At 45.5% G+C, this 14,215-nt stretch overlaps 1 protein-coding gene across 7 annotated transcripts in view; it reads right to left on the bottom strand.

Annotated features, from left to right (window-relative positions):
* Positions 1-14,215, bottom strand: part of MRAS (muscle RAS oncogene homolog) — a 39,608-nt gene that overhangs the window by 14,273 nt on the left and 11,120 nt on the right. For 5 of the 7 annotated variants that reach the window (XM_064718153.1, XM_064718159.1, XM_064718157.1 and 2 more), the window contains exon 3: positions 3,929-4,142. In XM_064718153.1, the coding sequence (XP_064574223.1) occupies positions 3,929-4,121 (193 nt within the window). In that variant the 5' untranslated portion in view covers positions 4,122-4,142. The remainder of the gene's footprint in view (positions 1-3,928; positions 4,143-14,215) is intronic. The other 2 variants (XM_064718158.1, XM_064718155.1) reach the window with 1 other exon arrangement.

Below are 14,215 nucleotides of genomic sequence, written 5' to 3'. Positions count from 1 at the left end.
TTTTCCATGTTGCAACATCAAAATTTTCCTGGCAGGAAAAAAATCCAACCCAAGACAAAACCCCCTCTTTCATTGTTGCAAAATCCCAGCAATTAAAGGAGGGCAAATACTGGATACACAAATAAAATAATGGAAGTACAAATTTAACTTGAATTTTAATGCTCTCAGTGATGCTACTCTAAATTAACAAAAAAAAAAAAAAAAAGAAAGCAAGCCACAAACCAACCCTTCTGCCTGCAAATCTGAAGTGACCTTTGACCTCCCTCTGGCCTCGTGGCTGAGTTGATCTCAAGTTTCCCAGAAGAAAAGCAGGGACTTCCAACAGAAAACTTCCTGTGTGCCCAGGGATGACCAGCAGCAAAAACCCTCCACAAAAAGGGATGCAAGGGATAGACAGGTGGGAAGGGCAGACAGAGTGTGGGGGGAGGAATGGAGCCTGGTGTGAGTGCACACGGGTGCACACCAGGCTGTGCAGGTCCAACCCAGCACAAGGGCACCCCAGGACTGGGAGGAGGTCTTGGGAAGAGAACTGGAAGGGAAACAACCTCAGGAGCAGAGAGACAACTTCTAGGCTGTGAGAGTTTCATCAAAATCATACCAGGGAAAGGAAAGGGAGAGAAGGGAGACCACAGCTTCCTTTCACCAACACAATTCCGTGTTTGGCTTGTACCAATTGGCACAGCCCTACTGACAGCTAAGAGTTCAGCCTAATTCCCAACAAGACCAAACCATGTGCCTGTGGTCATGTCTTCATCTCCCTTTGCTTGCCACCTTTTTATCTCTGTGTGATGTATGAGCCATAAGGAATTCTGAACCATAGGGAACTTTTTGCCATATCAAGGTATTCCACTTTTGGCTTCATGCCCAGATTAATAATTCCAGACTGGCATTTGGCAGCCACACCAAAAGAAATCCTCTGCTACTTGCTAAATTAGCCTGCACACAGAAAGGAGTGTGCAAAATTAATCACAGCAATGCAACTGGAGCAAGAGCTAATCAAAGCACATTAACCCTGGCCCCCACTTAATTCTGACCTCATGTCTCTACAGCACCTCTGTGCATTTCACTGAACACAGCACTGTGCTGATTTCAGCACTACCAGCAGGGAATAAACCAAGATGACATATGCAGAGAAAATTGGAGGTTGGTCCTAAAGCCTCATTAGAGTGGCAGCAACCAAAAAATGGGCTAGCCACAAATTGCCTGCGCATCTTTGATTCAGGTTAAGTGCCCTCTTCCACTCTACAACACTTCCAAACACTGCATTGATGGTCTTCTAAAGCTGGCATAAGGTCAACAACAAAGTGGGTTTGTATAGTGTGGAACACACACAACAAACACAGGCCCCACAATCTTCTGGGAGGCAGGGAACTATCACAGACAACTCCTGGTGAGAAAAACAGAGACATGCCCAAGCCAAAGAACAAACAGGTAAAGGAAGATTTTGAATGTAGCTTTTGCTCCAAGATTTAAAACAGAACCCTATTCCATTTCAGTCTACTTTCACAGAGAGATTTCAGCTAAAGAAAAAAATGCAAGTCAAACATTTCATCATGCAGGCAGTTAGTGCTCTTGAATAAATGTGGGTGAAGGTCTTCATGGAGGGAAGCCAAATGCTTTATGCAAGCTGGCTAGCAGAAGGGTTTTTTTACAACATAATGCTGGTGCAGTTACAAAATGCTTGAGATGCTTTGTACAGAACTGCTCAGGCAACAGCCTGGAAAAGGGTGGGCTGTTTCCCTTTTTTTTTAAAGTTGTTGGATGTCTATGTAAGTCTTTTTTTTTTTTTAAATAATAACTGTTTCTGACAATTTCAAAATTTATAGAGCCCCTCATGCTATATCCTTATTTGGTTGTTCATGTTCCAAAACTAGTTCCTATTTTGGAGGTGGGCAGCTGCTTCTGCCCACCAAGCACTGCATGAAACCTCAGCTTGTAAAGGCTTTGGTCATAAAGAACAACTGGAAAGTCTAGGATTTATCATGATGCATCCTGACCCTACCTATCATGTTTGTCCCTAATTTTATCCCATAAGTGATTCATGCAGCCACAGCAGAGCAGCTGTCCCAGGATATGGTGACCTCGGAGAATGGCCCAGATCCAAAGCCTGTGACAGAGAGCTGAGGCAAATGACACAAGTGTTAGTCAGTCCTGGTGCCCTGTTTCTTTTGGGCAGATGGAGAAGGGTCACATCCTTTTTCAGACAAGAATATTGTCTTTCTTCCAAAATTGTGATTGTTCAAAATCTCAAGTGGTAGGAAAGAGAAGCAGCTGCAGTTTCACTTCTCTGGCTGTGAAGCATCTGTGGGCACACAAGCCCTGGAAGTCAGGGATTCCCAAAATGCCATTCAAGGTCACAGCTGAATTCTGTTCAGCCCAAGTACAGCCATTAAGCCCATCTGAGCAAAAGAAATGCTTTTTCATTAAAACAAAGGGTTAAGTTTCTGCTCCTTGGAAAACAGTTTCTTTCATCACTCCCACTCAGATCAGGTTCAGTTAGGTTTTTTGTTGAAGTTCTGTTTGTTTGTTTTGTATAAACAACAATTCCAAGTATTCAGTAAAAGATGCCTTTTCAATAATTTGCAAAACCAAGGCTGTTTCAGCTAACATCAACAGGTACAGCAGCTGATATATATATATCACAACATGGGGCATACCAGTGAAGATAAAGGTCACACATTTTAGAGGACTGGATTCTGGACTCAAAATAATGAATTAAATTTACAGCAGGACTGGATTTTTCTTTTATACAGGACTGACATTTTAATAATAAAGGTAGATGTCTACATTATGAGATGATTAACTGGGAGCAGATATCTCTAAGGCAGATGACAAGAAGAGACATTTCAGCACCAATTTCACAAATACTGCCTCATATCAACTGTTAACATATTCAAATGAACAAATGTTGGCAAGATTAACTGGTTTTGTTGTTTGCAGGTTTTGTTTTTTTAATATGAATAAAAGCTGTTCTTTTAAGGACTTTGTGGCCATTTGTACTGACTAAATTATATCTGATAAATCCTAAAGAGTGCAACTAAGATCTCAGGTTTCCAGACCAACATACATAAACTTGGGTAATTAAGGCAGAAAATACTTGTTAGATTTTATGTCCTACCTAATTACTCTACAAAGGAAAACAAAACTTGTAACATTTAAGAGCAAAGACTCCCTTTGTAGCTGTAGTTAGTCTGCTTCATGAAGCATAAATGAAAAAGCTGCAGCTTTAGGCAATACAGGTCTTTCTCCTCACCTGCTAATCAAGGTGGTTGGTTTGGGGATTTTTTTGGGGCTTTTTTTTTGGCTTGGTTTTTTTGCATTTTTTTGGTGGGGTTTTTTTTTCCCCTGTGTGTTTCACTGTTATTGTTTTGTTTAAAAAAAAGAGGCAGTTTTCTTCAAAGAGCTGAAAACTTGGTTACAACAGATCTCCAGGCTGCTACCCTAGCCATATTGAAATGGGACAGGTAATTAAACATGAAAACATCATCCTGAATGACTGAGTTTAAGAGTTGTAAAAATTCTTCACTGTCAGTGGACAACAGTTTTGATTAAATATTCTTTCTGGTTATAACCACTCACTCAGTTACCCACTCACAGTTATTTCCCAGGGCATAAGTTCAGCCTCAATGAAGTATCATTAGCAACAGCCACCTGGCAGGGCTGCAGAAGCCTACTCCAAATGTCAATGAGGATCTGTAGGTTTTCACAGGCCTGCAAGAAACACTTCTGTGCAGAACTGGAACCAAAGCAACTGGAAGCAGAAACTTTGCTGGAGACCAGCTGCAGACCATGCACTGCAGCTCCAGATCCTGCCAGCCCCAGCAGAGCAGGAGGGACAGAGACACAACACACTGTGGGAGACACTGAGGTCTATTTGCAATTGTGCTCAGCTAGAAGGGAAAGGGGATCATGAGAGTGGCTTGCTTACCATCAAGAATTGCCCATTGCCCATCTATTTCTGTGTGCTTCAGGTAGGAGTCTTCAATAGTTGGGTCGTAGTCTGGCACAAAAATCTTCTGGAAAAACTGAATAGTGAGAGCACTCTTGCCCACACCACCATCTCCAACAACCACCAGCTTGTACGTGGGCAGGTTTTCGCTGGGAACGGCGCTTGTAGCCATGCTGCCAGTGTGCTGCACCTGCTGGAGAGAGAGATCATCTCCAATCACTCAGCAACAACAAGAGGGCAATATGCACTAGGCAGCTTTCACCTGCTGCCTAAGAAGTGAGAATGAGGCAGCTCTGACATCCAAAATCCTTTTGGACAGGAGCAGCAGCATCAACCCTTCCCAACAGCTCTACTGCAACTCACACCCAGCGCTTACAAGTGCGGACATCTCCCCCACTGTGCCTTGTTTGTCTGCAAGCATTGCTAATTGTCACCAAATGCACATGCAACGCCTATGCTACTGAATGCCTTTCCTACAGGGGCTGGTGCCTTTCCTACAGCAATGACAAAATCACCCTGGCTCAGTGCACTTATCAAGCTCCTAACAGTTTCCTGTTGCCAGTGACCAAATCCCATTGATAAGTCAGAGTTGTGCTATTCCTCACTGCGTAACCCAAGGTATAGCAACCATTAAATGGTGTGTTACATCCTAGGGCCAGATCTGCAGGCAGAGCTGCTGGTGATGGGTGAAACTGGAGGTAAAGGTCCAAGCCTGGCTCTGCCAGCAGACAAAAATGCACTTAGCTGCTTTCTTCTCTCTCACTTTCAAGTTTGAGAAATAAAACCAAGAAGGCAGCAGGCCAGGAATAACAGGTGGTTTTTGTTTTGCCTTTTTTTCAAACCCTCAACCCTGCTGTGGCAGGAAGGCTGGTGCCTGTGGCTGTGACACAGCCTAGAGAGCAGCTTCCCAGCAGCATGGTCACACTGCTTCCCTCACCTCAGAGCTACCTCCTGAAAGAAAAATGAAAAAAAATTCCCTGGCCAAAACTGGGCAACAGCACAGGTTTGTGGAGAAGGGAGAAGAGGCAGCCGTTGCTGACTGACCCATTTCAACACTCAGCAGCAGAAACTGCTCATTTAAGGAGAAGGCAAACAGGAGGTTCTGTGCATGTAAGTGCCCTCCACCCACCCTTGGGCAGCAGTGATACTGACTCAGATCTCAGAGGAAACAGGTGGCCATCTCCCAGATCTGAATGACCGTTGCATTTTCTGGGAGGTCTTTCACACACTTAAAGAGAAAAAAAATATCCATCATAATGATAAGGCTGAAGACAAGGCAGTTGATTTTCCTGGTATTGGTTTTCTTGAAAATACTGTTCAGTGCAGCAGCAGCTGTGGTGACACTTTCTGCAGGCACCTGTTCCCAGACATTCTGGTTTTGCTGGTGTCCTTTGGGCTGCAGGCACTGGCTGGGGTCAGCACTGAGGTGGGACCAAGACTGCTCTGAGGGTACCTCCATAAACTGTTGGCTCCCAACCTGTATCCCCACCAAGCAACACAAGCTTTTGGAGGCTATCCCAATAACCCCAGGGATTTCTTTTTCATTAAAAAGACAACTTTTTCATTCTCAGATACCACCAAGCAAGTCTGATGTGCTCTGTGCCACAGAAGCTGACTGTGGTCTTGTGAAAACACAAAAACATAATCCTCTAATCTAGTTTCTGATTTCTCTAGTCCCTTTCTCCATAATCATTACTTCAGTTTAACCCAAAATATTGAATCTTAAAAGCATTTTTGATCTGGTCATCAAAAGTGTTCTTTCAGTACACTGGAGACCCCATACCACCTCTAAAAAGAAAAGCCCATAAGGAAACAGAGGACGAGGCTTCTGAGTCCAAGAACAGCAAAGGCCTCTTGTCCAAATCGAGACCAGACACATTTTCAGAGCAAGAAGCATGATCAAGTTTGCTTGTTTCTAAACCACCTTTGGAGGAAATTATTGAGAATAGCAAGAATTTCCACTGCAAGCAACATCTGCTGGATGGGGAGAAGACCAAACCAGCTGAGGTTTCAAACAGTCTCACTGCATTTCCTCACAACAACCCCAAGGAAGTTTCTTAGCCTTATTTTTGAGTAAGCCACTTTCTCATATTTCTGAGACCACACATCAATACACAGCAGGCTGGGCTACTGAAAAACCAATGAATTTCAACTAAATGTCTTATTTTTGCTTGAAATACCAAGTTTTATTTTTGTGTAATCCTTCTGGGGTCAGATGATCCTCACAGGCTTTTTGAGACACAGACCCTGGCTAAAGCTCTGCCTCTCCTTCCAACAGTGTTAATGACAATTTTTTGCTTTGCCCATGGCCAAAATTTCACCCCATCCTTCTTTACACAGCAGAGCAGCTCCAGCCAGGCAGAATGAAAGACTGATTGTTACTGACATGGCAGGGGACAGTCTGTGGATGTGAAAAACATACTCCGTTTGTGCACGATTTTTGACCTCCTCACAAAACCACAAGCTGCTGCTTGGCAACAAGCATTACATTTTTACTGACATTTTGTGCCAGCCCTTTAACCCACTCCTAAGAAGCCTCAAGCTTATCTTGCATGAAATGCTCCCCAAAGTGCTAGGATAATGTTTAGCCCATTGTACAAACTGTGTCTCTGCCCAGCATGCTTATCGGCTGAATCGGGGCATTTGCTTCCCGTTGTTTCCAGAAGTTTGGTCATGCTGTGTGTCTGAACCACCAGACTGACTCTTACATAGCCTGGGGAAAACAGCAAGAACTGAACTGAAAAAAAAAACAACTGGGAAAAAAAAAAAACCTCAAGAACCGTAGGCTGGTCTGTTGAGCACAATTCCCTGTATTTTAGGTGATGCTAGAACAAGAGATGAAAACTTCAGAGTGCCAAAAGGCAGCAAGTTTTCATGTTTCTGCAGGATTGTTTCTGCTGCTCATGGAAACACTCCTCTTTCTACTGAGATGGCAGGTCCCGTGCTCCAGCCATGCATGCACATAAAGAAAACCTTCAGAAACTCAGGCACTTCTATCCCTCTGCCCCTCCATCTGCCCTGATAACCAAAGCACGAAGACAACTCATGCCTTGACAAGATTATGAACTTAACCAGCTCATGATTCAAACCTTTAAAACAATATATATCATTTCCTGGAAAAGACTAAACACTCCCAAAGGTGCACAGAGCTACAGGCAAGTGCAAAAGACTTGGGCTAATTTTCATGTGTTTTTGGCAAGAGTACTGACACAGTCCTCCTCAGATGGGAGCAAGAATAAGCATGTTTGCTGTAGATCTGACTGAGAAAAGTGAAGCACTAATGTTTTTATCTATTGTCTGAATACAAAGCAGCATGTGGTAATACACTAATAAGGTCTGCTGATAATCATCTTACAATTTATATAGTTGTTTATTTTGAGGGAGCCAAGAGAGGGATCCATACCCTACGCTGGTAAATGCCGTCAGGGCTCTGGTTTAGTCACTGCAAGGAGGCTGATTTTTACAGCCATTCATACAACCATCTTCACACACACTGGCAAGACTGGTGGCCTGACAGCACAAGCCAGTAATGCTGAGACAGTCAGAAGTGTGGCTGCTTCTGGGGTAGGTGGATGGGAAGAAAAAAGAAACATTGGTCCAAGGGTGTCACTGAAACTGAGCCTCCTCAGCAAAAAGTATTTTCTTTTAGGAGGCAGAATAAACTGTATAAAATCCCATTTACCTGTCTGGACATGGAGGTGGAGTCGAAGGGCTGAGCTATCCCCTTGGAGCAGCCAAGTAACATAAAAACACCAAATTCATTTTAGTTTGTATGACTGGCCCACAAAATGTAGGTAGTGTATCTAATCCCCACCTCCCTCATTACAAAACTTGCCCTGAATGCAAGTGGGTCCAAGCACAGCTTCTGAGCAGAATTGTGGCCACATAAGAGAATAATAAAGAATAAAATGGACCCCAGATAGTTGATATTTGATGCTGGCACCCCTTTCCCTGGTTTCTGCTCTCCTGTCCTGAAGGCTGAGCTCCCAGGGTGAGGCCTTTACAGAAGGTCACCAAGCTCAGAACCAAGCCCTGGATTTGTAGGGCAGGTTAGTGCAATTAAAGACACCAGCTCGCTCACTGAGAAGGCCAGCATGACAGTGATTTACAGTCTCCATGGCAACATGCAACATAAATTGCTTAATTCTGTTATGAAACCTCCAAGAAAAGCTACAGCAGGGCCTGTTTGGGAACTACCAAGCTCCCTCCTCCTCTGCTGCAGCTCCCCAAAGCAGACAACTTTAGGGAGCTGATGTCTACTTCAGCAGCAGACCATGATTTAGCACACACTAGTGCATGGGCACGGATGCTGATGATTCCATCAGCCCATGGCCAAGGAAATTTTTCTATCATCAGCTTGTTTTGGGCCATGGCTCCTCACCCATGGCCTGACAGAGCTCTGCATACCTGAGGAGGCCAATCTCACCTGAGGAAGACTATCAGCCACCGAGGCTGCCAACTCCTCCTACGGTTGCAATTAAGAACTCTTCCTCTGCCCACAGCTCACTCGATTACACCCTTTTACCCAGCCACTTTGTAAGCATTAGCAGCTCCACGCAGTGCCTGCAGGGCTGAAACTCTGCAAAATCTGAACACTTCCCTCTCTGTTCCTCCTGCAGACTGCTGGCTGCAGCCACACAACCACCACGACACACCCAGAGACGCCAGCCAGGTACCAAAATAGTTCAGCCTGATGTGTTGCAGGCAATCCCTTGGGCTGGGAACTACTAAGAATCCTTGAAAGACAGGACATGCCCTTTTAGGAGGCTGCTACTTCCCCTGAGTCATGCTGATCAGGACTGAATGAACTTCAGGAATTTCTCCCTCAAGTAGGCATGACCATGTCCCAAACCATCAAGAGCCCAAGGACTCGTAGGTGTATGAAAGAAACCTGCCAATTACTATTAAATAAAGATGAGTAACTCCTAGCCAAGTTTTCTCCAGTCTGTCAGATTTCCTTCCCAGTCAATGCCTCTGAAAGGACACACTGAACAAAAGCTGGACTGTGTTCCAGTCTTCTGTGGGAAGTCAGCATGGAACAGATCTGTCATGTGGGAAGCCAGAGTCTGATGACTTTTGTAGCTCTGGCATTAGGTTTTTCAAAACACAAATGAAATTTCAAGTCTCTGAGGTTTTCTAAGAAGGCAGATTCTAACAGGTGTTCCCAACTCCCATCAGCTTCCGGCTCTGATGGAGCCCAGCACCTGGTAAGACCTGCACAGGAAATTACAGGCATTTCCTTTTGGAGTAGTGATCAAAGCAATATCAGATTGCTACTAAAAGGGAGAAAAAAAAAAAAAAAAAGAAAGCCTTGAACCAACTGTCGTTTAAAAATAAAATCCTTTACCAAGCAATGAAGAGCTGCAATTGGCTGGGCTTTGAATGTGGGGGGAGGTAACTGTGGGTCCTGGAAGTGGCCTCATCAATTCTCCTCCTGTGCAAAAAGATGCTGTACCCCAAGTGTTATGTTCCCTGAACTGCTCACTGGCTTCCTGTGCCAGCCAGACCTTTTCTCCCTTTCAACCCAAAATTGCATCACCTCCCCCAGCACACAGATGCTGCTCAGATTTACTGTAAGAGAAAGAAAACGCACCGGGGGAGTAATGAAGCACTTGAGATTCACACAAAAGGCAGCTAAAGACAGGAGCTGCCTTGGTAGTTATTTCAGGAAACGCAGAATTATAGCCTGAACAAATAATAATAATAAAAAGCCACGTCACTGGAAGTGGCTTAGGTAGTAGGCAGCCCCCCACCTTCCCCCCTGCGAATCCCTAAGTGATGTCAGGAGGAGCCCTTGCTGCAGAACTGAGCAGCTTTCCCTGCCCAGCCTGGATTCAGGGACTCACTTGCTTTTACTGGGAAGCACGTGCTTGTCAGTGTCCCAATCTCTATGTAAAGTGCAGCACAGCATGAGTCAATCACACTGACAAATGTCATCCAAAACCAACTCTGCTTCCCTCTCCCAACTCCTCCTCCACCTCCCACAACAACTCCATTAATCTTCAGCCTGTTTCCCTCAGTGACGTAGTGCCCTTTTCAAAATATGTAAGAAGAGTTCTGTCACTGACAAACCAACAGTCAGGTGCAGATGCCAGATTTCTCTTTTTTTTTTTAAATTATTATTATTAAAAGCAATACTTCAGTCAGATTTGGATCACTGGTAGTTACAGCTCTGCCACTACCAGTTCTGTAGGAGAATCCAGTTATGCGACCAGAAAGCAGCTACACAAGATCCATTCCTTTATCTCTAAGACCTCAAATAAAACTGTATTGCTGCCAGTTCAGAGGTGTCCACTGGAGGCTGATCCTAGCCTTTTGCCAAGGTATGAAATGAGAGCATCCTACTCAGTAACTGGGGCTTGGCTCAGCTACTCTTACCTCCATTACTTGTGTGCTTAAATCCACCATCTCTTTCCTTACTCATTTATTTCCAAAACCCTCAGGAGACATCAGGGGATGACAGATTCCTGCATTACTATTGCAAATTCTTTGCTAGTGAGGCCAGGAAGGCCTCTCCTATGTTATCATGGAACCACTGAAGCTGACCTAAACATACTGTAGCAAAAAAGCAGATTGCCAAGATGTTCCCCTGCCCTGCCCAGGCAGAGATAACACAGCAAGAACAAATTTAGTGGAGGAAGCGGCTTCGAATTCCAATAGCTGCCCTTCCTGCTCGCACAATCCCTGGAAATGGGCAGCTTCCCTCCTAAACATCCCAGCCTGCTGACACACCAATAGAAAAGACCCCAAATTCACTGCCCTGGGTGGTTTTGCTGCTCAGTGAGGTTTCTGAAGCAATAGCCCAGTGCTTTAGCAATGTCCTGTTTGCAGCCCAGATGTTCTGCAGCCTGCATGTGGCCCAGATGATGGCAATGCAACCAGCTGTGCATGGCATAGCCAGATGTGCATGGCACAGCCCTCCTGGCCTCAACCAGCATCACTTTGGGCAGGTGGAAGTGGTCCAGGCAACAAATTCCTGTGCTGCATCATGGAGCTGTGAGGGGATCCTAAGCAGCACCAGGGCTGCCCAGCATGGACCTCCTCACTGCTCCACCCTGCCTTTCCCACATCAGTCCCAAAGCCCCTGCCAAAACAAGGGGTGCATCCACCCCTCTGCCCAGCTCCTTGAGGGGCCACTGCCCTGCAGCCTCATGGGCACCATGCTGTCCACACATGGCTGCTCCAAGGCACAGACTTCATGGCACCTATGGATGCTTTGGAGATGATTAATGGATAGAAAGGCCACAGGGCCACCTCATTCCAGTCACCCTTCTGCAAATCAATCAATGCATTTGGCTCCACATTTGTCTTCCAGTCAGGCTCAATTCAGTATTTAATGCTTTTACATCTCCAGTGTTGCTACCGGATGTCTTTCAGGATGTAAATGGCTTTTTAAAGACTCCCTTCCCTCCTGGCAAACACACTTTGCATCTCTTAGACAGCTGCAAAGAGATGAAGGCTGTGAAGTTCCCTGGTAATAGCATTTCCACTAGGGGATGGGTGAATCCTACCTAGTCCAAGAGACAGATGAAGGAAGGTGAGGAGCAGGGATCTCCAGGCTTTTTACAAAATCTGTCCTCTGCCTACAAGTCTGTTCCAAAACTTGACTCATGTCTATGTCCTTCCTAGGGAAAAAGACTATTGCACATAACATATGGAAAAAAGACACACTGCCTGTTCACTTTGCATCACAAGGTTCCCAGAAATTATCTGTGAGCTATGGGGCAGCACTGATATTTCTTCAATAGTTCTACACCCCAAGACACAGGGCAGGCTTGAAAGGCTCTCTATAAATTTTCCCAGGGTCTTTGATCAAGGACAGTACCTCTGGCTTCCCACAACACATCTAATACTCACAAGCACAGAATAACAGAGAGTATGCTGGTCTGTAATGCTGGAGATATAGTAGAGCTTCACTAGCATGGACTTAAGAGGAAGGAACAGCTGCCTCCCAAATTTACCCAAATAGGCACATGGCCTATTTTACTTAGAATCTAATGACGCTAAATCCCAGAACTGTGTGGAAGGCTATTCCAGGCATTTCCCAGGTCCATGTCATTACTCTGTCACTTGGAAGACTCCAAGATCTCATCACTGGGCCAGGACCCATAACAGTAATTTTTTCCAGGCTCGTTACAGTGCCTGCCAAGAGCATAAGCCTCTTATTTACGAACAGCCTGCTGGGGAGGTGACTCCATACTTGGCAAATCCAGCTGCTTGTCTCAAAGAGGAGGGTGGGCAGAACTCAGGGCTGGGTTACAGGGATGAGGAGTGGGATGAGGGGTGGATGCACAGGCCCCTCCTTTGCCTCACACATGGTGATGCAGGGTTTTGCAAAGCCACAGCATTCCACTGAACCTGCCTGAGGACAGGTGCACGTACTGCCAGCATCCCAGCCATGTGCCAGGTCAGCCCTGCTGCCTCTTCCTAGCCCTTCTCTTTGGCAAACCCCTTGGCTGTCCCTGTTTAGCTCTTTCACTGCTATTCTCCTTCTGCTCTGTGCCAGCCTGGACAAACCATCCTGGTGGCAAACGGACACCTTGACACTCAAACCAGGGGGCAACTCACCAAACCACCCCTGAGGAACAGAGTTCACCCTTGCATGACTCAAGTCCACTCTCCTATCAAGTGTCTTCACCCTGCCAGCACTGGAGAGAAGCATCCCATGAGAATACCCCTCAGAAGAGAGGTACCAGGGCCCCAGCTGGTGCTCTCAGTACCTGCACTTTGTTGTTGAATACCCAAGTTACATCTCAGGTGGTGTGACTGGATGAATCCATAGGGCAGCAGCTGAAAATCAACACATCTTTGAAAGCACCCTGTAAGTCAGCTGACCCAATTTTACACCCCCTGTGGCCACCCATCACCCCCCAGTTTCAGCAGAGATCTGCATCAGGATACCCTAATTCTGGTTCCTTCTACACTCAGCCTAAATTCTCTGCCTTGACTTATAAGTCATTCAACCTGCAGCCATGTGGGAGGGTATATATGTACATTCATTAACACTTCCATTATGCCCCGTGGTTTGGCAGGTGGTGCTGCATTATGGATTTAAACAGCACCAGCAAGTGAATCTACAGCACTTCACTGGATTAGCATGTGATGGGAAATCATACCTCAAAAGTGTTCTGCATTCTCATGAAGCAGCTCTGATGAACAAGGCAACAGCAGGGCTCCAGCCATCACTACACTGTGCAATCACATCAGAAATTCACCCACAACTTCAGGGAAAGATAAACCCCCTCAAAACTCAATTACCATTGCACAGAGGAAAAAAAGAAAAGAAGAAAGGAACAGCAGATTCTCTTGCCAGTTAAAGGAAAAGAGAGGCACACCCACTTCTGCCACAAAGCATCTTTCACACGCACCAAACAATAACATCTGCTTTTGCCCTATAAACTGTTTTCACATGGGAGAAGCATACCACACTTGGTTACACTCATTGCAGCAGTCAGCTTTCAAGGTATTCAGTGCCCCACGCCCAACATGATGCCTCCTTCTGTCTTATTATCAGGCTGACACTGACAGATTTGCAGAAATTGCACAGTCAGATTCCCTGAGGGGATGTTGTCCCAGAGGAATGAGATGTGCTGGGCTACAGAGCAATACAGGCAGTGAACACACCTCTGAGTCTTTGCAACAGGGCCAGTAAGGATCTTGGATGGGACAAGGGGATAAAGCATCAGTTAAACACTGGTATCACCACACTGCCTGTCATTTTCTGGGGCTGGACCACACTCACCTTTCCCTCACTGTGAGTGGTACTACACTGCCACTGGACACTGCAGCTGTAGCTGAGTGGCACAGAGCTCCTAGCAGTGTACAGAACTTTGCTTTACCTGAGCAGTGGGAAGGGTCACTTCACAGCTAAGGCCACGCATGAACCAAATAAAGCAAAGCAACTAGACAAAGTTTCTGTGTCTAGGTAAGGTAAATCAAGAGCTACCTTGAAACAAGAATCCCTGGTCCTTCATTAGCTCTTCCAAATCATTGCTTTGGTTCAAGTACTCAGCTCTCCTTCTCCTGTTTGAAACAGAAGAATCTGAGCAAGGAAACGTGTTCAATGTCCTGAAGACCTTGGCTGAGAAATTCCAAAGAAATGTTTAGATTCTGCCATAAGACCCATTTAAAATTTCCATCCACCACACAGCTCTGAAGTACTGCTGCAAAGTTGTAACCAAGTCAAGACACCATGGTCTCCTCTGAAAACCAGTGGGATGCAGCATTATGTTGCTCTAGCCTTAGGGTAGATCTTATATGCCATTG

This window comes from Zonotrichia leucophrys, chromosome 7 (assembly GCF_028769735.1).
Source record: "Zonotrichia leucophrys gambelii isolate GWCS_2022_RI chromosome 7, RI_Zleu_2.0, whole genome shotgun sequence".
Classification (NCBI taxonomy): domain Eukaryota; kingdom Metazoa; phylum Chordata; class Aves; order Passeriformes; family Passerellidae; genus Zonotrichia; species Zonotrichia leucophrys.
This window is presented reverse-complemented; position numbering and strand designations above follow the sequence as displayed.